General features: G+C 32.5%; 1 protein-coding gene across 2 annotated transcripts in view; it reads left to right on the top strand.

Moving 5' to 3' along the window:
- Positions 1–22138, top strand: part of LOC127721615 (sortilin-related receptor-like) — a 299694-nt gene extending 277556 nt beyond the window's left edge. Inside the window, exons 2-11 of one of the 2 annotated variants that reach the window (XM_052228397.1) lie at positions 9828–9912; positions 11134–11262; positions 12053–12178; positions 14049–14183; positions 14701–14829; positions 16498–16626; positions 18912–19040; positions 19755–19943; positions 20994–21097; positions 22017–22138. In XM_052228397.1, coding sequence (XP_052084357.1) covers positions 9846–9912; positions 11134–11262; positions 12053–12178; positions 14049–14183; positions 14701–14829; positions 16498–16626; positions 18912–19040; positions 19755–19943; positions 20994–21088 — 1128 coding nt within the window. In that variant the 5' untranslated portion in view covers positions 9828–9845 and the 3' untranslated portion in view covers positions 21089–21097; positions 22017–22138. The remainder of the gene's footprint in view (positions 1–9827; positions 9913–11133; positions 11263–12052; positions 12179–14048; positions 14184–14700; positions 14830–16497; positions 16627–18911; positions 19041–19754; positions 19944–20993; positions 21098–22016) is intronic. The other variant, XM_052228399.1, reaches the window with a different exon arrangement.
- The last annotated feature ends 4139 nt before the right edge of the window (positions 22139–26277 follow it).

The raw sequence follows: 26277 nt of genomic DNA, 5'->3' as shown, positions 1-26277 counted from the left end.
TACAGATATTATACTACCATAATATAAGGCTTTATTGGGAGAATTAAAAAAAGGGTTGAAAATGCAGAATTATGTAAAGTTCCTATAGGTATAGAAAGATGTGTTCATTTTGTTATAATTTTTATTTCTAAGACTTGTTTTGTTTTCTTTTATTTACACTGAGTACACACATTGTAATCATATAAAATAATGATTCCAGCTAAAAAGCACCCATTGTTTTACAAGTTGTCCTAACCTTATAACAATCCAAACATTGAGGTGTGCAATTCCCCAGGACCTTTCTGTAGTTCCTACGGTTCAATCTGAACACCCTTAAGTCTTTTTGTTGTGACCTTTACATTATTTTAAAAGTGAAATATTAATGCACAATTTTCAATGCTAATACACAATTCTATCTTAGTAAAAAATCGTTTAACAAATTTAAGAATTTTTAATTAATACAGCACAAATACATTATACTACTTTATTATTTAAATTTTTATTTATGAAGTAACAAGTTTTGAGTTTTACACTGCTTCACCAAAAATATATGGACTTAAACAGTATTTGACTAAAAAGGCTTATAACATTTGTTAGGGTAGGCATCACAATATTGAGAAGGTAGCGAAGGCAGGAATCAGAACTACATCTTTTGTCGGTATATATATTATAGTATTATAACCAAATACAGTAGTGGCAAACCTGCTTATTGTGATACTTAATGAAGTTAAAATTGTCCTGAAAAATTTTGAGGAGTTGGGTGTTGATGTTGGATTTTTTTGTTCTTTGTACTGTACGATTTTTTTTTGTAATTTCTTTTACCTGTTCAAGAATACGAATATTATTACGCAAATTCTGGTTCTAAAATACAATTCCAAATATTTAAAAGAAAAATCACAACATTTTTTACGGTTGTGAAAATATTAAAGTTTCAAATATTTATATTCATGCAACACATATTAGTTACATTTACCACAATTAATATTCTTTTTCATTGTACGTTAAAATACATTAGCTTTGATATACTGTCCCTCAAACTATTTGATAAATTGCCGAATTTAAGTTTATTCCATTTCAATTTCAAAGACTTTTTTGTAAAGGATAGGTAAGCCTCTTAGAATACTTATCATTCTATGCTACATATGTAAGTAACATATTTGATATATAGTTTCACTTACGTTTACATGCAGTTTATTCACATTAGAATGTTATTAAAAATTTTCCTTTTCATGTTTTAACATGTCATCTCATTGATGTAAACAATCGCCATATTGCTTTGTGACGTATTGGAATTTCCACGATTATATATATATTTTCGATGATCAGCCACTTTAACTCCCGTTGTAACCACGATGTCCACTTTATCTACCAATATATTTCAATGACGTCACATAATCTGTATATCTCTGTACACCTTATCTACTATTGTACCTCTCTGATCACGTGACAACAATCCACCTTATATCCCAATTGTAGGTTCAAGAATGAATTCTAGTAAAGTGGCTTTCTAAATTTAGGTCAAAGTTAAGGTGGCTTTTTGGCAATACCAAATAAGGATTCAGAAACCTATCTCTCCCAAAAATAAATTATTTAAAAAATAAAATCTTCTATTCAATTCTTAGAATAAATATACTGAAAAATACTTAATATGGATTGCCTATCTAGTCTACACAATAAAAAAATTGAGATTTTAAAAAGTCCACTTTATCTACGTTTGTACCACCGTACAGCCAATGTGCCTTTTGTGAGTATATATATATATATATATATATATATATATATATATATATATATATATATTATGATTGCCAGTATATTGCTGAAAGCAATAAAGGTAATGCTCAATTTCTAATGTAACTAATTACATAAAACAGTATCAAATGTACTGCACCAGCCATGCAAAATTTGAAGACCAGTATTTATATCATCGTAGAAGACCGAGGCCAAACATTTAAACTGGAGGGGGATACTATATAAAATGTACATTGACACCGCTTTATATGTGTACTAGGAGGTTCTGAAAAGATAACAGCATATTGTTCTAACATGTTAACTATCTAAAATGTTTAAAGTCTTTTTATCTTGAAATAAATGAAAACGGAATTCAATACCAAAACCACAAATTCTGTTGAAAATACTTGTAGGGGTGGCTATACCATGCTGCCGAAACTAATTTCGTAACATATCTTGACACTAAAGTCTGGTTAACTGAGATGTATTCATGCGCGATCCACACGAATGGAATCCGGTGTTCCAAGAAATTAACATTAAATATGTTTAGGTGGAGATTTGTTGGAGTAAACACGATTATCTAGAAATTTAGAATCAACCGAGGTAACACATCAATAGCATCTAGAAAAAAATATTTAACTACCTTGAAAACAACAAATTTAAAATGTTTAAATGGAAAATAATACATTATATATTAGCCTGTAATGAATTACTTTATAAATGGAAAAAAGTACCAAGTGGTTTGTGCTTCCATTGTAAGCAACATGATGATTATAAACACTTCTTTTTTTCCTGTTCATATAATGTTCATTATTGGCATAAAGTTTACCAGCTATTAGTATTTTTAAGAACTGATAAGCATATACTTAGTTTTGAAAGTTTAGTAACCCGGCTATAAAATTGAAGATGAAGCTTATTTTGATATGAACTATCTATTAACTATAATTTTCTTTTCCATCTATAAAGCATATTATATGTCTGACAAGAAAGATAAGGTCATTGATATCTTCAAAAATGAAATCTGGGACATTATTAACATAAATAAAATCAGAAGCAAAAAAAAAAAACAAGAAAATAATACTTAAAACAAGGGAATATTTCGAATTACTTTAAATGAAATGATAATTATTAGATAAAAGTCTTAGCTGTGACCTCATTAATACATGACTGCACATGTGTCCAGTCAGTTGGTGTGCATTAACTGAAATTCGCAATTTTACTCTTTTATGAATTATTACAGCTACACTGAATAAGTATTGTTATTAAATATGTTTATTCCTGTTCACAATGCAAAATTATAATGAGCAGGAGAGCAAGGCGGAGCAGAATACACAACACAATGCAACGTTACTGCATACAAGTATAATTTGAAAACCACGTGTACTTTCGATCAACTTCCGATCTTCGGCTTTATCATAGAAACTAACATTTACTGTTAAAAAATAATGTGTGAAAAAAAACATTCTTACCTCATCATCCAAGACTTCTTATATAATTCAGTGGTGTAAACAAAACAAAATGTTTTGAGTTAAAAATTCTATTGTCGGCTAAAGAGTCATGCTATCAGTATCAAATATCAATACATCATCAATTTCGCGGTTCAGTGAAGCTTTAATAAAAAAATTATATACACTGTATAGGTTAAAAAACGTACCGTATTCCGGTTAAAAAAAAAAGTAGAATTGTTCTAATGTATTGATCTGTATTAATATAACTTACTTTATAGATATACTTTATTGAATATCGTTCCCTAGATATTCAATAACTAATTTAAAGGGATACGTAATTGGAGCTGTAGATTGAGTAAATTGTTAACAGCAAAGTTGCAATAAAATTTATAAATTAAAAAAAAAAAAAAAAAAATTATTTTAAGATTTATAATTCTCAACCTCAACTCATTCTGAATCGATTTTACTCTCTTATTAAGCTTATTTAAATCATCGTAACATTGGCTTCAAACAAACTCACTTTTATTACAGGGTCATAGATATCAAATACTTTTAGATATCGTGCATCATAATCCTATCTGTGAAAAAGAATGATTGATTATCGTTTGCCTTACACCCAGTGACCAATAGTTCATGCATCTTCAGAAAGAGAACAAATTAACGATAAACAATAGAAATTTGGAATGCAATAGACAATGAGGGTACAATGGATAGGGACAGAAATTAAGACTTGCAACAGGCCACATACAGACCTCTGAAAGAGATGTTGCAATTGTTCTCATCGCGCAAAGAGCATGGAACACTCTCTTCAAGAGGCATTGGACTTAAAGTCCTTATTCTGATCTGACTTGACTGCAATTTTATAATCTTGCACCCCTAAACGTCCAAATGGACACCCCACTTTCAGGGTTTTACTTCCGGTCGGGAGAATACTCAGGAATATTCATAGTTCTATAATTCCGTCAACCCTTCGGGTTTCTGTAAATAAGATTTTTCTTGTTTAAAAAAAATATAAGATGCCCCTTTTTCTTATCCTACTTTCTTGAATAGATCCAAAAAGTTGAAACAAGAGTATTTGAACTCTCAAATCAGTTAAAAGGGTTCCTCCTTTCCTTTTTTTCTGTCGGGAAAAACTCATTAAAGATTAGAGAGTTACACTGTGTATGGTCAAGGCTGACAACTAATGGTTTGTTGTCACGTAACACTAATCTAATATAAAAAAGAAGTTGTGGTATGATTGCCAATGAGACAACTCTCCACAAGAAACCAAATGACAAAGAAATTAACAACAACTATAGGTCACCGTACGGCCTTCAACAATGAGCTAAGCCCATACCGCATAGTCAGCTATAAAAGGCCCAAAATGACAAATGCAAAACAATTCAAACGAGAAAACAACGGCATAATTTATGTACAAAATAATGAACGAAAAACAAATATATAACACAGCAACAAACGACTATCACTGAATCACAGGCTCCTGTTTTTGGACAGGCACATACAGAATGTGGCGGGGTTAAACATGTTAGCGGGCGTACAGTGGTGTAACAGTACAACATAAGAACAAACCATAAAAATCAGTTGAAAAAGGCTTAACTCACCAGATGGATACAAATAGAAATACATCTAACAAAAACACAGTAGACGTGGACGGGTACTTGTACATCCCAACAACAAAAAGACACTAAATATAAATAAGATGTTGTATGAGTGCCAATGAGACAACTATCCATCCAAATCACAATGTGTAAAAAGTAAGTACAGATCTGAGAGTACTCGAAGTTACTGACAGCAAGTTCAAAGCCAATAACAACTAATTAAAAAAATCATGCATCTAAGACTAAATTATCAATCAATACACATCCAACATCCAATATATTTAATATAAAGACGTCATAAACTGTTAGAGAAAAAATACATGACCTTTTGCAATGCCAAGATACAGGTATCGACAGGTTGTAGAGCTATGAATGTGCATATGTACTTGATTTTCATATGATGAAGACATAATCTTTCAATCAGTTTAATAGAGATCTGGATCTGGCATGTCAGTAACTGCTAGTTGTCCTTTGTTAATTTGTGTATCATTGTCGTTTTGCTTAGTTTCTTTTGTTACCTATTCTGACATCGGACTAGGACTTCTTCTAAACTGAGTTTTACGTAGTTGTGCGTATTGCTAATTGTTTCTTTATTCTACATTGGCTATAGGTATAGGGGAGGGTTGAGATCTCACAAAACATGTTTAACCCCGCCGCAGTTTTGCGCCTGTCTCAAGTCAGGAGCCTCAGGCCTTGTATGTTTTTTTAATTTTAGTTCATTTATATATTTTTTGGAGCTTAGTTTGACGTCCATTTTCACTGAACTAGTAAACAATTTTATTTAGGGACCGGCTGAGGACCACCTGCGGGTGCGGGATTTTCTCGCTGCGTTGAAGACCCATTGGTGGCCTCCGGTTGTTGTCTCTGACATATTCCCCATTTCTATTCTCATTTTATTAACAATAATATTTAGTTTGCTTTTAATTTATTGATAAAAAAGTCAATGTTAATACAAATAAATTCAATATTCAAAGATCTAATTACAGTGTTGAATTGGCAACCTTTTAGAATAAGTTTATTTAAAGGATCGATAAGTTTACCCGGATCGTTTTAAAATTTCCTGGCTCGGTAAAAAAACATCTCCTTAAAAATGAGGAGGTGCTATCCCGTTTGAAATAAGTTTTTTCTACAGGTAACCAAACTTCAAAACCAAATCTGTATATCTATGGAAGAAATTAGTAAAGGTTTTAAGTAATTTGTGGTAACGAAATCCCTGACTAAATAATTTACAAGTAGTACATAGATTACGTTCATTAAAATCCAAAACGTCACAACAGACACGGGCATAGCGAACGAGTTATGATATATAAACACCGAAGATGGTGCCATTGGAACATCACCATCCAAAAAAAGAAAAATTAACAATAGGGAACGATAAATCGTCCCTTTGTCGTAAATTTTAGTAAAAAGTTTCCCGTGTAAAACTGAAATATCTAAATCTAGGAAAGGACAGCTATTCGGAAGTATATTTAGAAAGATCTTGATAATTTAACGAACAAAAATCATCAAGATAACTGCAAGTGTTGTTGAATTTATCAATTAAAAGCAATCATCTCATCACACCTCCAGTAAGTATATCTAGCATATTTACCTTTCTCATTAGAGAAGAATGCTTCAAATGAGTTGCAGCAAATATTTTTGCATTTAGATTTACCAAACGACCATTTAATTAAATAGGAAAACTTTTGTTTGATAAGATTGTGTGGAAGTGTAGTGTAAAGAGTTGAAAAAAGTCAAAACTGTCAACAGAATCTCAAAAGTACCATCAAAAGCACGCAATTTATCTAAAACATAATTCCACTATTTTCATATATTTTATTACAAAAGTTAATGATAATTTCTTTGATGGTAGTTAAGGAACTAGTAATGAGCACTGAAAGATTTGTTATAGAACACTTACTATAGGCCGAGATGAAAGGATATTTTACTGGTTTTTTGGTTGTTTTTTGTGTGTGTAGTTTTGGTAACCAATGCATAGTAGGGACCTTCAAATGTTCAAAAGAGGCCTTTAGCTGTGATGTGGTTATGATATGGTTGTTTACTATATGACTCTCTGTGGAGCGCACGGACTTGAATGTAGATGAATTTAAAATTTCATTCTTAAGAACGTCCATGTAGTATTTACGGCATACCACCACCACATTGTTGGCTGCTTTGTCGGCCGGTACAATTACCAACCGCTTTGAAAGTTCTTGAAGTTTGTTTCTTATTCTAGAAATAGGCGTATTAGTACTCTTTTATTTCTGAATTATTTTCAAAATTTGATATTCGAATATCCACAACATTCATACATTTATTTAAATAAGAATCAACGGATTTTTTATCAGATTTTTCCCGTTTACACCAATTTTTACAATACGAAGAAAGAGCGTCTTTTGTGACCTAACGACACTGTTTCCATTCTATTTTAGATGGAGGACGATATTTTGGTCCTTTTTCAAATAGTTTTTAACCTCTCGGTCTTGAATGTGGGTCTCATTGGGGTCTAAGCGTGACCCGGGATTGCCGATTTTTTGTAAGCGTGACACGTGAAAGTCAAATTATTGTGCCGTGAAAACGGGAAATGAAGTCTAGCAGAACACGGGAAATTACAAAAAAATGAGAATTGCTTACGTACATAGTGTAAGCGGGATACGGGAATCTGACAAAACAGTAATCGGGATCCGGGATCAGAACCCCCCAATGAGACCCCCTTGAATGATATTGAGGTCCCCCGTAATAACATGGCCATATGGATCATATCTAAAATTCGACGATTCACATTTTTAAGTTAGATGAGTTTTATTTTCTACATCTACGTCTGATGTGACTGACGTATAATTAAAAATTAAATTTCTGCTGGTTTTTTTTGTATGTATACGAAATAATAGGTGGTTCTGTTTTATCAAAATAGGGAGGTGTAAAGTTTTGAATGGTAGAGCCATTAAATATACTCGATAAAATGATGAAATCAATACCGCTGTTAATATATTTAATTTTCAGAAACTACCGTTTATGATCCTCAGGTTTATCGATACGCGGGAACAACCTATGGTGGCAAAAAGCTGTAATTATACGCAAATATTCTTACAGTGGGCTGAAGAACGAGACTTTGTCACACTCCTTGAAAATATTATGTAATTTACTAATTTGTATTTGACCCAGTCTACATAATAGCTGATACCTACCATTGTTTTTAAATATAAATAGATCATCAAGTGTATAATTTATACGATGTTTAATTCGTTGATTTCGATTAATACGTTTGTCATAAGACCTATTATTACGTTGTGTTTTATCAAAAATATTCATGATATCAATAGAAGAAGTTTAAGATATGTCCCTTGACCAAGTATATTGTCATTTAGACCCAGGTGTATGCTGTCTGCAGTCGATTAATCCAAGACAGTTCGATAATTTTAAGCGAATCTTCAAATTGTTTAAGCGATTGACCTTGTTGTTTCTGGATCGTTTCGAGTGGTTGGGATCTTATAAATTTAATATTCTGGTTGTGTTTACCTAAATGTTGGTAAATTATACTTTTGAATTTCTAAGGTTTTCGGAAGAGGTATAGTTGTTCCTGTGTTCGTTTAAAAAAAATACCGTCCTGTTTGTCCTACATATTGTATACCACACTTCAGCAATATGTAGACAGCTCTCGCACATTGCCACATTGTGTACCTTTACAAGTTCGAGTTTTGTTGACCATATGTTGTTCGTTGATGTCTGTAGATGGTATCGGCTGTTTGTGGTTGGTGTTGGTCTGCATTGTGAAATAAATTTGTTACTGTAAATTCAGAAATTATTGCGATGTTTATATTCCTGTTTCTTTTTTGTGTTTTTTGTTTTTTTTTTATTTATTTAGCTTTTGTTTTTATTTAATGGGTCCAACTGAAACCGATTCAGTTGTTTTCTGATGGTTTTTAAATGCACTTTTTTCGAATAATGTAAAATTGCGATATATCAAAACTGTCTTTAACATTGATGAACCCCAAGACGTATAGTAATTTAATCATCTCTCTTCCTTTTCCCGACTGGCATTGTACACGTGTAGAGTTCCACGCTCTTTGTACGCTTTGGACCCTTGCAACAACTCTTTTATAGTCTACAATTTCATAACCTGAAATCCACCACGTCAACCTCTACTTCAGGATCTACCCATTGTATGAATGGTTCATTTGATATCGTCTAATATCAATCAATATCAATGGTTAACGATAAATAATAATTAGATTAAAGAAATATGTTTAAATTAATTTTGAAATCTTTAATCTGTTTTATTTAGATCCTCATATTTGACTCCAGTTAAACAAAATAAAAACAAAAGCATTTGACCCTATGTGGAGACAAAAAAAAAAAGGAAAACTGGCTCTACCTTTTTGCAACATGCCTCGGTTCTTTAATAAGAATGATAAACATCACAAAATTTCTAGCTTCGAAGATTTTCTTTTATAGGAGGCACATTTAGAATATTTGTTTTGTTTTTATAAGTAGATATAGGAAGATGTGGTATGAGTGCCAACGAGACACTTCTCCATCCAAGTTACAATTTATAAAAGTAAACCATTATAGGTCAAGGTATAAAGTATTCTTAATCTTTTAAACCTGACCTGTTACATCCTTGTGTCTCTATTATTCCTTCTCTAAACATCAGGTCTTTATTTTTAACACTGTAATTTACTTAACCATATCTACTGTTACACACTGTGGATTCATCAATTTTCGTGGGATACCAGTTTTCATAGATTTCATAAATATAGGTCAACCAAGTACATTTGGTAGTAAAAAAAGTTTTCTTAATCCTCGACAATAAATGAATCCACAGTATTCAGGTAAGTATGTTTACTATCTCAACTATTTACTTTTTGGCATTTTGTCATGAACTTTTAACCATACAATTAGGTATAATGTATTTCTAACATGGGAAGTCTGTCCTTCATCTAGAGTATTATTCCAATTGACTCCATTTTGTTTAAAGTTTTGTGCCATCAACAAAAAAGGAGATGTGGTCATTTTTTAACCTTTTATTTTCTTCTAAAAAATTTAAGGAACACCTGACGTCATTAATATTAAGCTTTCTATTATTTTATAGGTGGACAAGTTCACAACTATGATGGGATCAAGAAACCTGAAGATATTAATACTGACTACAATGGTGTTGGCAATTGCAAGAACATGTAAGCCATGATTTTAATATCACATAAAAAGCGTTCTCTTGCTGCTGGTGTACTTTCGGAAGTTTACACCTGCGACGTAATATATCCGCTAATTCACAAGATAGCAAGGATTAAACATAGGTGTAATATGCCTTGGACATGTTGGATTGATTGATTGATTGTTGGTTGGTTGCTTAACATCCAGTAGCAAATATGTCACGCATGTTCAGGACGGGAACAAATTAACTATAAATGCAATAGGTAGGTCCCTAACAGAAGCTGTCCGGGATGAAGGTCGGGGAAATTTGAATTGTAACTGGAAAATGAAGGTATATTGGATAGGGACTTTTAGTCTTGTGACAGGCCGCCTTCGGACCCCTCAAAGAGTTGTTGCATGAGTTCCCAACGTGCAAAGAGCGTGGCACTCTCTATACACGAGGCATCAGATTTAACGTCCCCATTCTGACCGGACGTGGCTGCGAATTTGTACAACCATACGAACGCCCAACTTTGGCGAGGATTTTACTGCCGGTCTTAATACTTAATTACTGTGCTCTTACTATTTAAGTATTGGAATGGGAATATTGGGTGGGACACGTAAGTTCTTTTGTTTTTATGTATGCTGTTAAGAAATATTTTCTATAAACATCTTTTGCGAAATTTTTAAATCAGACTTTTTAGGATTGTAACTTCCTGTGTATTTGATAATAAAAGAGAGTTGCTGAGTTGCGTAAATACGTTAATGCTATTTGATATAAAATATAGAGCTAAATATTATAAAAATAATATAACCGACATCAACAAGGAGCATGCTTGCCTTAAATATACAGTAATTAAAACAAGACTACACACATAACCCGTATGTTCATCTGGCTATGTATTTGCTTTGAAACGATAAGAGGAATATGGGAAGACAGTTCTATTATGTGGTTTCAGAGGAGTTCCGATGACAAACTGTTGCGCTAGTATATTTCGGCCAAAATTCTAAGTTCGAAGGGGCATAACTCCTAGAATAAAAAATTGAATCATAATTTCCTGTCGATATGCATTTCTACATAGTATGTCCTTATTATCTACAAAGTTTTATGAAATTCTGTTTTGCGGTTCCAGAGAGTTGTGATGACAAGAACGGGAGTGACGGATGGACGGACGGACGGGTTAAAAACATTATATCCTACGGTGTATAATAATACCAACAACGATAAGACACGTTAAAGTCATGTTTTCTTTATTTTGTTGCAGATGATGATACGTGTAATTTCGTTATGATCAAACATTGTAGTACTGATTATAACGATTGTGTCTGGCTGAATGAGTGGTGTGACGGAAAGACGGACTGTGCTGACCTTTCTGATGAGGCCAATTGTACAGGTATGCGATTGTCTATGACAAAATGTTTCGAGTAATTTGAAAAAAATGAGGGAGTACGATAATGACCATTATTTGACCCATTTGGAACAAATTAATAAGCTCACAAGTTCCCTCAAAATGCGAATTTTATTGACAAATGATTAGTATGTTATTTCCGTGAATGGACAATTATGACTTATTTTACAATTTTTGGCATAACCTAATAGATCAGTAGACACAGAAAAAGCAAAAAATATCTACAATACAAGATCTACAAAAATGCCAAATACTCACGAAACCATTTAAAAAATTATTGGCATAAAATGATTTTTTTTAATAAATTTTGAACTTTAAAATCTATTATTTTCAAACCGTACTGATCAGTAAAACCTTAAAGAATTGTCTGGAATTTTATAGACAAATGATTAGTATGGGAAGGACAATTTTAGACTTATTTTATAATGTTTGGCATATTCTCAAAATCTAATAGATTAGTAGAAACATAAAAAGCAAAAATTATCTACAGTACAAGATCTACAAAAAATGCCAAATATTAACGAAACCGTGTAAGAAGTTATTGCCATGAAACGATTTCTTATACTTAAAAACCGTTTATATAAGTAGAAACTTGAAATTGAAAAAGAAATTATCAACAATACAAAGACAGATGAGCGATAATGGTCCGTCCTTAAGAGCCTCTTGCTTAGTTTTTGTGCTCCCTATAGATTACTTTTTTGTAATCTATCATATAATTAAAAAAAAAAACATTTGAGAACTTTTATTTATTGTAATGTGTATCAATATGTTTCAGAATATACATGTTCAAAATATAGAACAAAGTGTGCTAACGGATTCCAATGTCTGTACAGACACCAGTTTTGTGACGGAGAAGTAGACTGTACGGATGGTAGCGATGAGGATGAAGATTTCTGTCAAGGTAAATTCAAGGGAATATATATGTATAGAAAGTAGGATCTGCTTATCATCTATGGTCATCTGACTTCGTGTTCATATTTGAAAGGAGTACATAGGCAAAAAGTATAATTTGTTTTTGAGTGTTTGCTTTTTTTGATCTTTTTTTTACGTTTCCTGCAATGATTTTTTTAGTTTGTCTTATTTTATTTTTGTTCTAACTAAATTCCGTTATACAATTGTTAGCGTTTGGGTTTGATACTTATATGTGTTTTCATAACGAGTGAGAATGGGATATCGCTTGATATCAACTCGAGTTATTTAATTTCAACATAAGAGAAACAGATTTAACAACTTTGTAAAAATTGGATATTAATTGATATCAACTCTTGTCATCTAATATAAATAGTAAACATAACTAACCGAAGGCTCGTTTATCATTAAATTGAATTAAATGAGTTGTTAGACCTGTTTCTCTTATGGTCAGCACTCTTGAATGTCTGAAATGAAAAATTCCGCGAAATGTCGATCTAGCCTTTTGCATATACCAGTATGACGCCATATGTCCTTTTCCGGTGTCAAACTTCAACATCAGACATTTTAACACTTTTTGTACGCTTCGGAAGGAAATAAAATTTGACAAAAAGAAGATTGTCAGGTGAAATGTTTGAATGTTTTGTATATTATTGAAGAAATCACAATGTCCGTTGCCATCGACAAAATGTAGCCTTTGAAAGTCATCATTTACCCTAACGAATAACCATTGGAATTGCCGTAATATCTTCTTGTGATGATGATCATCCAATCAAATTAACGCAGATGATCGTATCACACTCTGTGCAGTGTGATACAAGAAATATCTATTCATGCAAGAAATAGATAACAGGCCACAACCATAATAGAAAAATATTTGATCAACCTCAGAGATATTCACTAAGGCCATCAGCTATATAGCGACGAACGCAATTTCAAATATTAAAACAAAAAACAATTTTAGAAAGCAGAAAAAAAGTATTTCAATTTACTAAAACTTTAAACGAAATTACTTATTTACAAATAAAATTCAACAAAAAGATAATGTGATAAAAACCAATATCATTTTAAACTTGTACATCTTGTTTATATTTGGATTTTTTTGGAATTCATTTTCATAATTAAACAATTATTTGAACATGAATAATATTGAATACATCATACAAGTTATTTGCATTACAATGTTTTCTAGAAAAATCAATACATTATCTTAAATAGATATAAGAAGATGTGGTATGAGTGCCAATGAGACAGCTCTCTCATCCAAGTCATAATTTGTAAAAGTAACATGTTTAATGGTATACTTGCAATCGTTAGGTAAACATTGTGGTAATATTCTTGTATGTGTTATTCTAATATGACAAATACGGCATCTAGAAATAACACAATTGATCTTTTCTGCAAATAACATTAAAAAATAGTTTACAATTTATGGACTTCATAGACTAGACGTCATCGAAATAATCATCAAGAATTCCGTAGTTTGTAGGACCTGAAGTAAACATTAATATAAATATAAATATACAGGCAAAGACGCAAGCACGTGCAATCGTATAATAACTATTTTTCTAAGTCTGATTTCATATCATAACCATCCCCCTCTCCTTGAAGTTATATGGTTACTCCTTTGCATGTTAGTTTCTCGTTTTCTACACACATCAAACCTTCTCTATATCGCAGTAATAAAGAGGAACGTTAAGCTTTAGACTTAAGAAAACCATTATAGAAATAAATTGTCGATAATTAATCGTACTTCGATATTAAGTCAATTTTTGCCCTTTCATTGTCATTTTTTATTATGTTACCCTTTCTTTAAAAGTCCTTGTTCCATTTTTTGACAGATGTATAGTTCTTTATTTCAGACTATAAATGTTTGGATGGATACATAAAATGTCGTGATGGACAACAATGCTTTAGGGTAGATGCTATGTGTCGGGATATTACTTGGCGTAATCATTGCAATGATGGCTCTGATATGGACGAAGAATTTTGTAAAGGTCAGTGCAGTTTACTTTTCCCTGTCCCTCTGGTATCTTTCGTCCCTCTTTTACTTCCTTGAGATTAGACTTCTTCTTTGAAAACATTCAAAGTAAAGAATAATTAAAATCTTAATGTTAACAAGTAAATAGTATAAAATATGACGTGTAAATAACCTCATCAAAGATTCCAGGCTTTCGATTATGTACGCAATACGCCTGAATTAAAGCCAGACCAAATAAAACACAACGTTAAAGTGCACTGATGACCTGAAATTCCGAAAGATTTTGCCAAATATAGCTACGGTAATATATTCCTAGTGTAAAAAACCCTTTTTTTTCTTCGAAATATTAAAAGTTTTATAAATGCAGCTGACAAATACCTGGTATGTATTGCGAGATTGTAATTGCTCATTGTTAAATAATGATCAATTATTTGCGATATATTTTATGCCTTCTTGCTTACTCGATATCGTGTACCAGGAAGAAATCCAATCTGATATATATATATATGTATTATATGTATACTTTTTTGCAGATGCAGATTGCGGTGCAAACGCAAGGAAGTGTGATGATGGTACTCACTGTGTATATGAAGCTGAAATGTGTAATGGATTTCAGACCTGCCCCGATGGCAGTGATGAAGCACCGCAAAATTGTACAAAGGGTTAGTAAAACAAATAAAATTAAAATAAAAAATGAAATAGAAAATAAACGGATTTAAAATGGTAAGTGGATGAATCAATTTCTAACGTCATAATCATTTCGCAAAAACAACTGTGACACTAAATCATAACTCGGTTCATTGATATAATTTTGTAAAACGATTATTCGTGGTTTCTTGATTGAAAGAGTATGCATATGCTTTCACCAGACGCAGAGGAGATACCAAAAGATAGTTAAACTCGTCAGTCGAAAACGACCGAAAGACCAACCGTGTACAAAATACAACATAACAATAGAAAACTATAGACCAAGCAATATGAACCCCCACCAAAAAATCGAAAGGATCTCATGTGCTCCTGAAGGGTAGGAAGAGTCTGCTTCTTTCGCCATGGTGTGCGCAAGTAAGTACACTTGCAATCATGCGAGTCTTATGTTTCCAATCGAGTGTAGGTAGACAAAATAATTACGGGTTACATACTTGGGTAAGCCTGCTACGGATGATTCCGACAACAAAGGTTGGCGTGTTATACACCATTGTGTAGATAATTCAATTTAAGTTTACGGTGTAACAAGTTTTAGTGGGGTTGACATCCGAGAAATCGAAATATAAAGGAATTTCGTGACCGGGTGACATTTTTTAAAGGCAAAAATGCGAGTTAAGTACCTTGTGTTATATTAAGGTATATAGGGAAAAAAATTTCTGACAAAAGTGCCTGTGAGGGAAACCCAAACTCTCGAATACCGTATCAGCTGAGAGATAAATACTTTATATGGAGATGATGCTGGAATGCCGCTACATTGAAATGAAAGGTTCACAATAAGAAAGATGATATCCTCTCTTTTCTAGTTGGTTTTGTTTTTCAACAAACCCTCATTGTCAATTTGTAGATGTTAGTCCAGATTTAAATTAGAAATAGCTGAGTCTTTTGTATCCTTACTTTGAGTGGGATACATGCGTTTATCTTAGTCACTAAACATTGAATTATTCAGTGAGAAGACAAAATTTATATAACGAAACGTGAAGTTAAAGAATAATACTAGCTTCTTTTAAACATCTGCATAATGTCCGTTTCAGATAATGTTTTCTGTAAATCAGAGTGGTGTTTTCACAAAGTTCCATTTATTTCTACTTGAAACACGATATTTGAATCTACGTTGGCCATTCTTTTCTTTTCAAAGTTAGAACAACGTGTAGGTTAGTTTTGAATGAGGAGTATTTGTGTAAATGGTAGAAAAGTTAACCGTTTTAATAATATTGCATGATTCATGAGACTTAGATTGTATATACTCTCTAGAATGACCAACCAATTCAATTATACACTCAAGAGCAAGTAGTTTCACAATTACTATGAAGCCCGGCTGTAATAACTAAAAAAAAACTTGACGACTCAGTCTGTGCCAAACTGTTTTAGAGTTTGTCTGACCGAAAAAGAAATTTGGCCTTTTCTACTATATTTTCAACTAAAAAATCTCGAAATTTCTGTCTGACCGAATGAATTTTTGTCTGACATTTTGTCGGTCAGAGTTTAGGATACACTGTGATGTTAGCATTTTAGATAGAAAAGTTAATGCAAATATATATAATTTCCGGAATCCTGTCTTCCACAGCGTGATCCAATCCTTATCTGTGACTTATCTTTATATGTATCCTTTTAACATATCATAACAGACAGTCAATGTCAATATGGTTTATGGAAGTGTGCCAATGGAGTCGAGTGTATATACGAAATGCGTGTCTGTGACAATTGGTGGTATTGTAGTGACAAATCAGACGAGAACCCAGAACTGTGCACTCAAGGTATAATACAATTATTCTCAAAAAGATCTGAATATCTTTTTAAAGATGACCCTTGCCATGTTTGATGTCATACAATAGAACTCATCCCTTCATCCACGATATCTATTTCGCTTAACCATTTTAAAGAAAAAGTGAAAACTTGTAAATGATACTGCATGCCTACTTGAAGCCAAATAGAGCTTTAATAAATAATAAAACTTAAATATCACATAAAATTCGTAAAAAGAAAAACAAAATAATTTATCATATAACGTACAATTTTTACTGTAAAACACAACTCTCCACCATTCTTTTGAAGATATACTAGTAATAGTAATTCATTCCTCATTTACATTGTACATAGTAAACCGGAGTGGACATATAACCCATTTTCATTCTACGCTATATGCAAAATTTTGTTCAAAGTTAAGATTGATTGATTGATTGTTGGTTGCTTACCGTCCAGTGGCAAATATTTCATGCATGTTCAGGACGAGAACAAGTTAACAATAAATACAATAGGTAGGTCTTGTAATAGAGGCCATCCGGAATGAAGGTCGGGGAAATTTGGACTGCCACTTGAAAATGAGGGTAAATTGGATAGGGACAGAAATTTTGCCTTGCAACAGGCCACCTACGGACCCATCAAAGAGTTGTAGCAAGGGTTATTAACGTGCAGAGAGCGTGGCACTCCCTTTAAAAGAGGCATTGGATTTAACGTCCCCATTCTGACCGGACGTGGCTGCAAACTTGTACATCCCGCACAGCCAAACGGACACCCCACTTTGGCAAGAGTTTTACTGCCGGTCGGAAGAAGACCAAGTGACCATACTTCTATTCCCGAGTCACCCTTGGAGGGTTCAAAGTAAAGAGGCCACGAAGGTATCTGGGGGATTGAAATATGGTCTTCTTCCTTCGAAAGTGAACCGTGGCAAAATTAGGTCGTCCGTTATCTTGCGGGATGTATAATTTCGCAGCCACGACCGGTCAGAATAGGGACATTAAATTCAACGCCTAGTGTAGTGACAGTGACACACATCCTACTTGTTAAGAACTATGGCAACAACTTTTAAGAGTCCTTTGCTGGGGCATTGCAAGGCTTGATTTCTATTCAAAATGCATCCGTTTCTTCCAGTGATCGTCCAAATCCCCGCCCTGTATCGCGGTCCTTTTACAGAAACCCATATTTTGTATTTTTTCTTACTATGTTTTCTTAAGCATAAGTCTTTTTTATCGGAGAATGATGTATATTTCCTTAGTCAAGCATATTTGCCATAGTTGATCAAAAGGTTAACAGAACCATATAATTATGTAAAAAAAATGTAATTTTCTACTTTCTTAAGATATCTACAACTGCCTCTATTTCACTGCGGTTGAAAAATCATATAACTAATGGTTTTCAGGTATATTTAACTTCTTGTGTTTTTTAATTTCATCGCTGCGATAAAGCCTTTTTGTGCTGAGGCAGCGTTAAGCAAAAACTAATTAATCAACCAATCAATCAATCTTAAATCAATGATAATCAATGTACCTAATAATTACTTGCATTAATCTTACTTACAAGAATAAAACACTGAATTGTGTTCCCAACAAATAAAATACATGAACTAAAATAATAAATCATAAAAAATAAACGATATTAACATTTCTTATTCAATTTGATTATTTTTATCAATGGAAGTTGAAAATTGACAATTTCATTGAAATTGTAGGCTAATTTCTTGTTCGAAATTAGTAAAATAACAAAGTCACTATTGAACTAATTGGCAAATTGCTGCTTCACAAACCAGTCAATGTGCAAGCCTTTACATAAACCTCACAAAAACTGTGCTTTCAAACTTGTTACATTTATTTTAAACCTTAGCATATTAATGCTATTAAAATTAGTCAATTATGTATTTAAATTGAGTCTGGGGTATAAAAATATGTCAATCCGCATAAAGGGAAGCATCTTGGAGGTTGAATTTTCAGGTTAAATAAAAAAGTATACAAAATACAGAACACGGCAAATTCAAAAAAGAATGTGACGCTTATGTTTTTTAAACTAAAAGTCCAAAGATCATCATTACACAATCACAAGGCAAAAACCCGTGTACGATTCACCTATTTGCATACAAATTGTTGAGGAAACTTAAGAACTTATATGGAAACATGTTATTTTTCGATCATGTATAATCTTATTGTAGTGGCTGCCGCTACACAAATCAACAAAGCACTCAAAATTTAGCCAAAGGGGATTAACAAAACTTTAAAATTGAAATATTTTTATTTAGATGTATATGTCATTCTCTTTTATATTTTACAAGACAGACAGTGTATATCTGGGTACTCTAAATGTGCCGATGGAATACAGTGTATTCCTGATGGAATGGCATGCACTGGTGATAGCGAATGTAGGGACCACTCAGACGAATCACCTGAGATTTGTCAAAACAGTAAGTCATTAGTATTAATTCTATTGACCATAACGTTCACGCAGTTTCAATCAACTAGATTACTACTTACGGTTATGTTACGTGTTTATGGGTACGGGCTAGCTTATTTATGAAAGCCGTACAATGCTCTAAAATTGTAAACATCATTTGGTCCTATTGCAACCACACTTTATCTCCTATAAAACAGTAAAATACGGAATGTGAGCTATATAGGCTGAACTGTTCATCCATCTCAGAAACATTAATATGACATTTAGTTTGATTAAATATCAATATCGTACCCATTGTTCTGGGGAAGTCTAGTACAACGAATTGTAAAGTTTTTCTCATATATTTTTAGTCTAAGGTACGCTTTCCTTGTTAAGTGCGTCATTTCGGTTGGGCGAGATGAACATCTACGATATCAAGAATTTAAGACGTTTACGCCGATTTCCCGGTATCTGCAAGTAAGAGAATCATTGCAATAACTTGAGGGGTCTTTAGTCTGTTGTAATGAAATAGTTGACCTTTTCCTACATTGAATCCTTTGTCCGAATTTTGATCAATAAAAAAAAATGTGTGCAGCATTCGTCATTTCACGAAATTTTATTCTGTTTGAATAACTAACTTCCGGAGCACATGAGATCAACCCCTGTTTTGGTGGGGCTCGTTGTGTTCAAACTTTAGTTTTATGTCTTTTAAGAGTTTTAATATGATGGTTTTATTCTATTCCAGAGCTACCCCCAGTCGTTAAAGATTTACGTGCAATACCGTATCAAGGATATATCAAAGTATTTTGGGCATGGCCAGACTTTGCTGGATCTGCAAGTGGATACAAAATAATTTATGGCAAGGAACTGTCAAGTTTAAGATATACACAAGACCTTGGACCAAGCAGAATCATGCACATAATCAATAACTTAGGTAATATTTTATTGTTACACAGATGACTTGAATATACCCTGATAAAAAAAATGTTTTGAATGCCAGAGATGTAGAACAACACAATTAAGAGAAAACGTAAAACGTTGTTACGTTACTGGTTATGTTGGTATCGGTGGAAATTTAGACTAATTGATTGATTTGTGATTGCTTTACGCCGCATCAGCACAAAAGGCTGTATCGCGGCGAGAGCTATTTTTAATAGTATAACAAAACGTTGTTTATTTTTAACCGACAAAAAGTCTTTCAATTATTAAAGCGAAAATACTTATTTACAAATTACAATTTATCAATACAATAACATGATAAAAACTTAAAATCATTTTAAACTGATACAACAAATTCAAATTTTGAAATATATTCCGATTTCTTTTAAAAAAGAAACAAGTGTTCCAAAAGGAATATTATTAAAAAAATCATACAAATTGGACAGTTAGAAAATCTGTATTCAAATCTTATATTAGCAGTATATATCAATTCATTTTACCGATCTTTTGTTGACCGTTTATCGATAGGTCACGTGATTTTAAAGGAATTACGGTGTTCATGCAGTCAATATGTGAAACATTTTAAAAGGAACACGTTGCATTTGATTTGATTTTTTTGTTTTGAAAAATTCTTTTAAACCATACAAGGTGAAATAACTTTTTTTTTATAAATGAATGTGTAGTAAATATACTTGTGTAGCAAGAAAGCGTGTCGTGTGACCAACATGTTTCTAATCATTTTCTAGAAAGCTATCCTCTCATATTGTTTTTAATTTTATATTTTGTTTTCTTTCTGTCCAGCACCCATAAAGTCAAACGCTTTATCATATTGAAAAAAAAGGATAAACTACATTTTGGTTAAATTCGAATTGTTCTATCGATTAAACTTTAGATCCCAATCTGCCTTACATAGATATTACACATACGTCTTTAACAATTGCACCAGGTGTAAGTGTAATTTGTCAACTATGCGGCGTATTACAAGACAACATGAGGTAAGATTTTGGGATTTCAAACAACCAACTTAAAGTATTCTTTTTTTTAGAACCAAATACTAGTTATTCAATAAGCGTCGTAACGTATAACAAATTGGGCGTAGGACAGAAAGTTACCATTAAGGCGATGACTCCTGGAGTATAAACTATGAAGGTAATATTAATATATAATTATGATAAAAAGGGATAATACGTATCAATTATGACATTATGTACTATATGATTAACAATATTTTCCAAATAACATGTTAACGTTAAACTGGCAGTTATATCAGCTCTTTAGAGCGCACTTGGGTTGTGACATAATTTATAATATTCTCTCTCATACAAAGGTGAGCTTAGATGAATTTAGCTATTATGTTTATGCAACAAAAACAAACGCCAACATACATTGAAACAATTTGATAACAACTGCCATATTCCTGACTTGGTACAGGACATTTTAAAAAACATATGGTGGGTTGAACCTGCTGTTATTGCTAGCCAAACCCCCCGCTTACATGGCAATATAAAAAATATATTGCTAAAATGACAACACAACGTGACAGAAATACAGCACAAACAAATGGAAGAACACTCAGCACAGAGAAATGCACAAATATATAATATAATATTCGTTACTACATGTAAACCGCAGAATAACAACGAACATCTTCCATTAACGATAGCACAGGACATCACAGACAGTGACGTATTTTTGTAACGTATATATAATCTTGAAATTCATACAATTATTTCACAATACTAGTCCAAACAATTATCATGATTAAAACGGTATTGAAAGAAGTCTTTTTAAAAGAAAAGAAATGCTGTGACGACGTCATAATTGTTTGGCTAATACAATACTTTATCCATGGAAAATGAAAATTAACTATACTAACATATACGACATATGTGAAATGTACCGAACATACAGAGTTTAAACCACAAACGATAAGACTTAACAATATATTCAACCGAAACATCATAAACAAATACATGAATGTTGGATGTATTAATACCAAAACACGTCGTTAAGCAATGCAAAATCACACCCGCCAAAATAGTCATTAACTTGGAACTTCCATTTTCAGGTGTAGCTATGGCTTACTGCTTACTAATGAAATGTGCTGAAGAAAAAGCAGTTAACTCCGTTTGATTGATTTGTTATCAATCGTGCTACATTTTAAATATAAATAAATTTCTGATTATCGTATCGTTGATGTTTTACCGAAGTAGTGTTTTTATTGCTGAATAGTCCTTTCCCTAAGTGTAACATTTGCATGTAGTATTGTAAAAAAAAGTTCTTAATCTGTTATTGTAAAAAAAAAGAAATAACTTGAAAACACAAAATCATGTTTAACAGTTATTTGCTGTCATTGCATTATCTTATCACGTACACGATTTCATGATCTATAGCTTCCTGTAGTAGCGAGCACATTTTAAACATGCTTTCAAAAATATTCGACGTCGTTTATTCGATTGATAAATTAAGTAATCATCATATAAGACTGTAAATGTCTTTTGTGTTTGATTTCAGTCCAACATATATGCATGGAAAGAAGTATGTCCTCACCTCAAACCGGTTTGACCCTACCGCATCTTGTGCTTGTACTATTCAAGCTCTCTAAACATAGCATTTATTGTTCGGAAAAGTTTGGTGAACTGTCCAATATTGCTTTTCCTGCTACCCTTTTGTAATATTTTAAAAAGGTTGACTTGGTTTGAAGGCTATAACTGTTAACCAATTTGAGAGATGGCTGTATATAGTTAAAACAATATTTTTTTCCATGAAGACGATACCTTAAGATGTGGATTTACAGCCCAAATTGTAATGCAAAATCAAAACAATGAATCAGAAATATACATCATGGAAATACATTCTTTCATTGAATACAATTTTCAAAATAAAACTCTAATACATGTTATTGATTCCTCCAGCACTAAGGGCAGGATGACAATTTATGTAAAAACAGTCAGGATAAACTATTAAAAAAAAGGCTGGACCGAATAGAGAAAAATATTGACATTATTGGTATGGTTCATTGTTTTTATAATTTCTAGTATATTAGATTACTTACTTCTGTCAATAGAAAGGTGATATATTCCTCAGGTAAGGTTAAGATTGGACAGTTTAAACAGCGGGTTTTATAACTTTTATACTTTGGCTTTCGATAACGATTGCACTTGATAAAGGTTCAATCAGGGTGTTATGTGCTGTTATCACATCAGTAGACAGCTATACTTACACATTGCCATAAGAAGGCATCATTATTTAAATTGTGTACAATCGCACAATCTTTGTTGAATTTAAAAGCCAAAATTACAAATATACGAGAAGATTGCATAAAGTCAAAACGGAACGAGCTAGTGTAGCGACAAGATTAACGTTTAACTCTGTGCATGCATTACCATGATGCCAATACAGTTAAAGCTTCACAAGACGCAACAGAACACAATCAGTACATTTTTACATATTTGTATAGAAATTAAACAAAGAAGGACGAAATTCTACTGCATACATTTTGGTAATTTATAATTAAAGTATGTCAAAAACTCAGTAGTCAGTTCTTCCATACTGGCATGATTTTTTGACAAACTTTCTTCATTTCTCCGTTGATGAATTCAGAAATATTTAGAATCTAGATTCCAAATCTTTCAAGCTGTAAACATTATATAGATATGACTATTATGTAGGTCCCTTTGGAAAAATAGCTCTCCATGTGTTAAGGTGGTATACATCACTTTATATTTTGTGTTCGCGCGTTTTCGTCCGACTTTTACAATTTATTAACAGTAAGTTCGCTACGAGCTTTAAAGTTAAGTTTATATATAAATAAATCTAAATAGTCTGGTAATGTTTTTTTTCTGTCCTTTTACTGTTTAGATGACATTTTAATGATAGATTTTCGTACTTCTTTTTATTATAAAGTTTAAAAGATGGCATTTTCTTGACGAACTGTCAATAATTAATTGTGTTAAAAAAGAGGGACGAAAGATACCAGAGGGACAGTCAAACTCATAGATCGAAAACAAACTGACAACGTCATGGCCAAAAATAAAAAGACAAACAGACAAATAATAGTACAGATGACACAACATAGAAAACTAAAGACTAAGCAACACACACCCCACCAAAAACTGGGGGTGATCTCAGGTGCTCCGGAAGGGTAAGCAGATCCTGCTCCACATGTGGCACCCGTCGTGTTGCTTATGTTATTACAAATCCGGTAAATAGTCTAATTTGGTAAGTCACATTCGTGAAAAGGGAAGGGTATTGTAGTTACGACATAAGGAACATATCCGATATCATCTGTGAAACGGTTATCCCATAACGGTCAACCAACTCGTGATGGCGTCCGTAAAATTTACGAAGGGATGACTTCAACTTCACCATTTCGAACTCTTGGTTTAATAGCTTCCTTGTGAGCAGCAATCCTCTATCAAGGAAATCATGATAGGAAACACAAGCCCGGGAATATCGTATCAATTGGGAGATATATACTCCGTATGCAGGCGCTGCTGGAATGTTGCTACATAGAAATGGAAAGTTCACAATTGGGAAGCTGAAATCATCTCTTTTGTCGTAAAGTTTAATGTGATAACTTAATGATTGGGATACATGTAGTTGCTTTCCTCTATTAACTTAATACGTAATTAAAGGAAGGGAACATTAGATCATTTTATTGATACATACTTATACTGCCTTATTTTATTATATGCTGACATGAACATTAATGATGCACTTCCGTTTTCGGACGGACGAGGTGCATGTCAAGTTACTTATAACACTGCTGTATTTGTCAAATTAACGTTTTACAGTAATTGCCAATCATCCAACTGTTTGTCTGGTAAGTTTTTTTGTCTCATTAGAAGACTCTCAAGTACGACATTAAACATTTTTTAATCATATACGAATGAGTAAACAATGTTGGAAGATCAAGACTGTTATTGTAATTATACATGAGATTATTGTAGAAAGGAATTAAACATATATTTAATTTTCAAGTTAAAATTGAAGGGCCAATTATCATGCGGTCTTCTCGGTTATGTTTTTGATATTGCAGTAATACATCAAAAGTAAGGGAGACGTTTGAGTATTCACATATCTATTCAAACCCGGCCACAATTTACTTTAATTTGCAAATACAGGAACCAGGTCATCAGTTGTCTTTGAAGAAACTTTAATTCATGTTTATCGTGTCTAGTCACGGGACTGAGTACTATTTGATATAACATATACATGCCCTCATTTTGTCGGTTGACCTTTTAAGTCAACTTTTTAAATGTGTTTCTTTTATTGCTAAATTTCATTATCCTAGGGTTTAATACATCTTGCACATTTTCTTCAACTAGGGGATGATTGTTTTTCGTCACTACTTTTATGTGTATTCATATTGCCAAAAACAATTGTAAAATAATATTCTTGTTTATATAATCTGTAATTTAGCAAATTGATGTTCCGTCCAAAGCATTCCAAAAAGTTTGTTTCTGGGAAATGTGGGAAACAAATTATTTTACGCATTACTGTATAGAAAAAAAAGTTTGTTAAAAATTAATAATTGTTGCCTAATTTAAAATATGAAAACAAAGTTGGACATCGTGTATTTTTAACTGACTGAAAAGTGACAGGGGAATATAAGGTTTGATTCTATTATTAAATCATTTAATAGCATATATAGTTGCATCAAATGTATATAGTATCCCTATCAGTATAAAATTTCTATGATTTATAATATCAGCAACCCAATAGTCATCTATCTAGGAGTACGACCATACTCAATATAAAGTTGCATGCATGTAGTAAGTTTGAAGTCAACTAAAACTATTCAGTATTCAGCGACACAATGGCAAAATTATAAATGACCAATGAAATAAATAAAAATTGGGAATATTAAGTCAAAGAGACAACAATCCAATTAGGATAATTATCACCAAGTGGTATCCATGGTTCCTACATCAACGGCCATGGCACCTTCATACCAAAGGGTAAGCTGAAGAATATTTACATGCCCTTACAAGTTTATAAAATGAAATTGAATTTAAAAGCCATACCTGACTAGGGGGATACAAAATATACATGTACATGGCAAACTATCAATCAAACATTTTATTTTTGATAACAAAAGATATTCACAGGTCTCACACAACTCAATTTAAAGCATGGAAAACAAACAAAAACTGAAAAAGTAAAACTGCAACAAAGAACATATTCAAAATTTTCAAGCTAGTTAATAGTTGCTTCCACAGTCTGCAAGGTATTGGAGCAGGATAGAAAGGCGCCGGGGATGGTATACTTGTATGCACTGTAATATTTCTGAACAAAGAAGGCAATTGGAAACTACTGGTACCACT

Source organism: Mytilus californianus, unplaced genomic scaffold (genome assembly GCF_021869535.1).
Source record: "Mytilus californianus isolate M0D057914Y unplaced genomic scaffold, xbMytCali1.0.p SCAF_12, whole genome shotgun sequence".
Classification (NCBI taxonomy): Eukaryota; Metazoa; Mollusca; class Bivalvia; order Mytilida; family Mytilidae; genus Mytilus; species Mytilus californianus.
The sequence above is the reverse complement of the archived record's forward strand: the minus strand, read 5'-3'. Positions and strand labels throughout refer to the sequence as shown.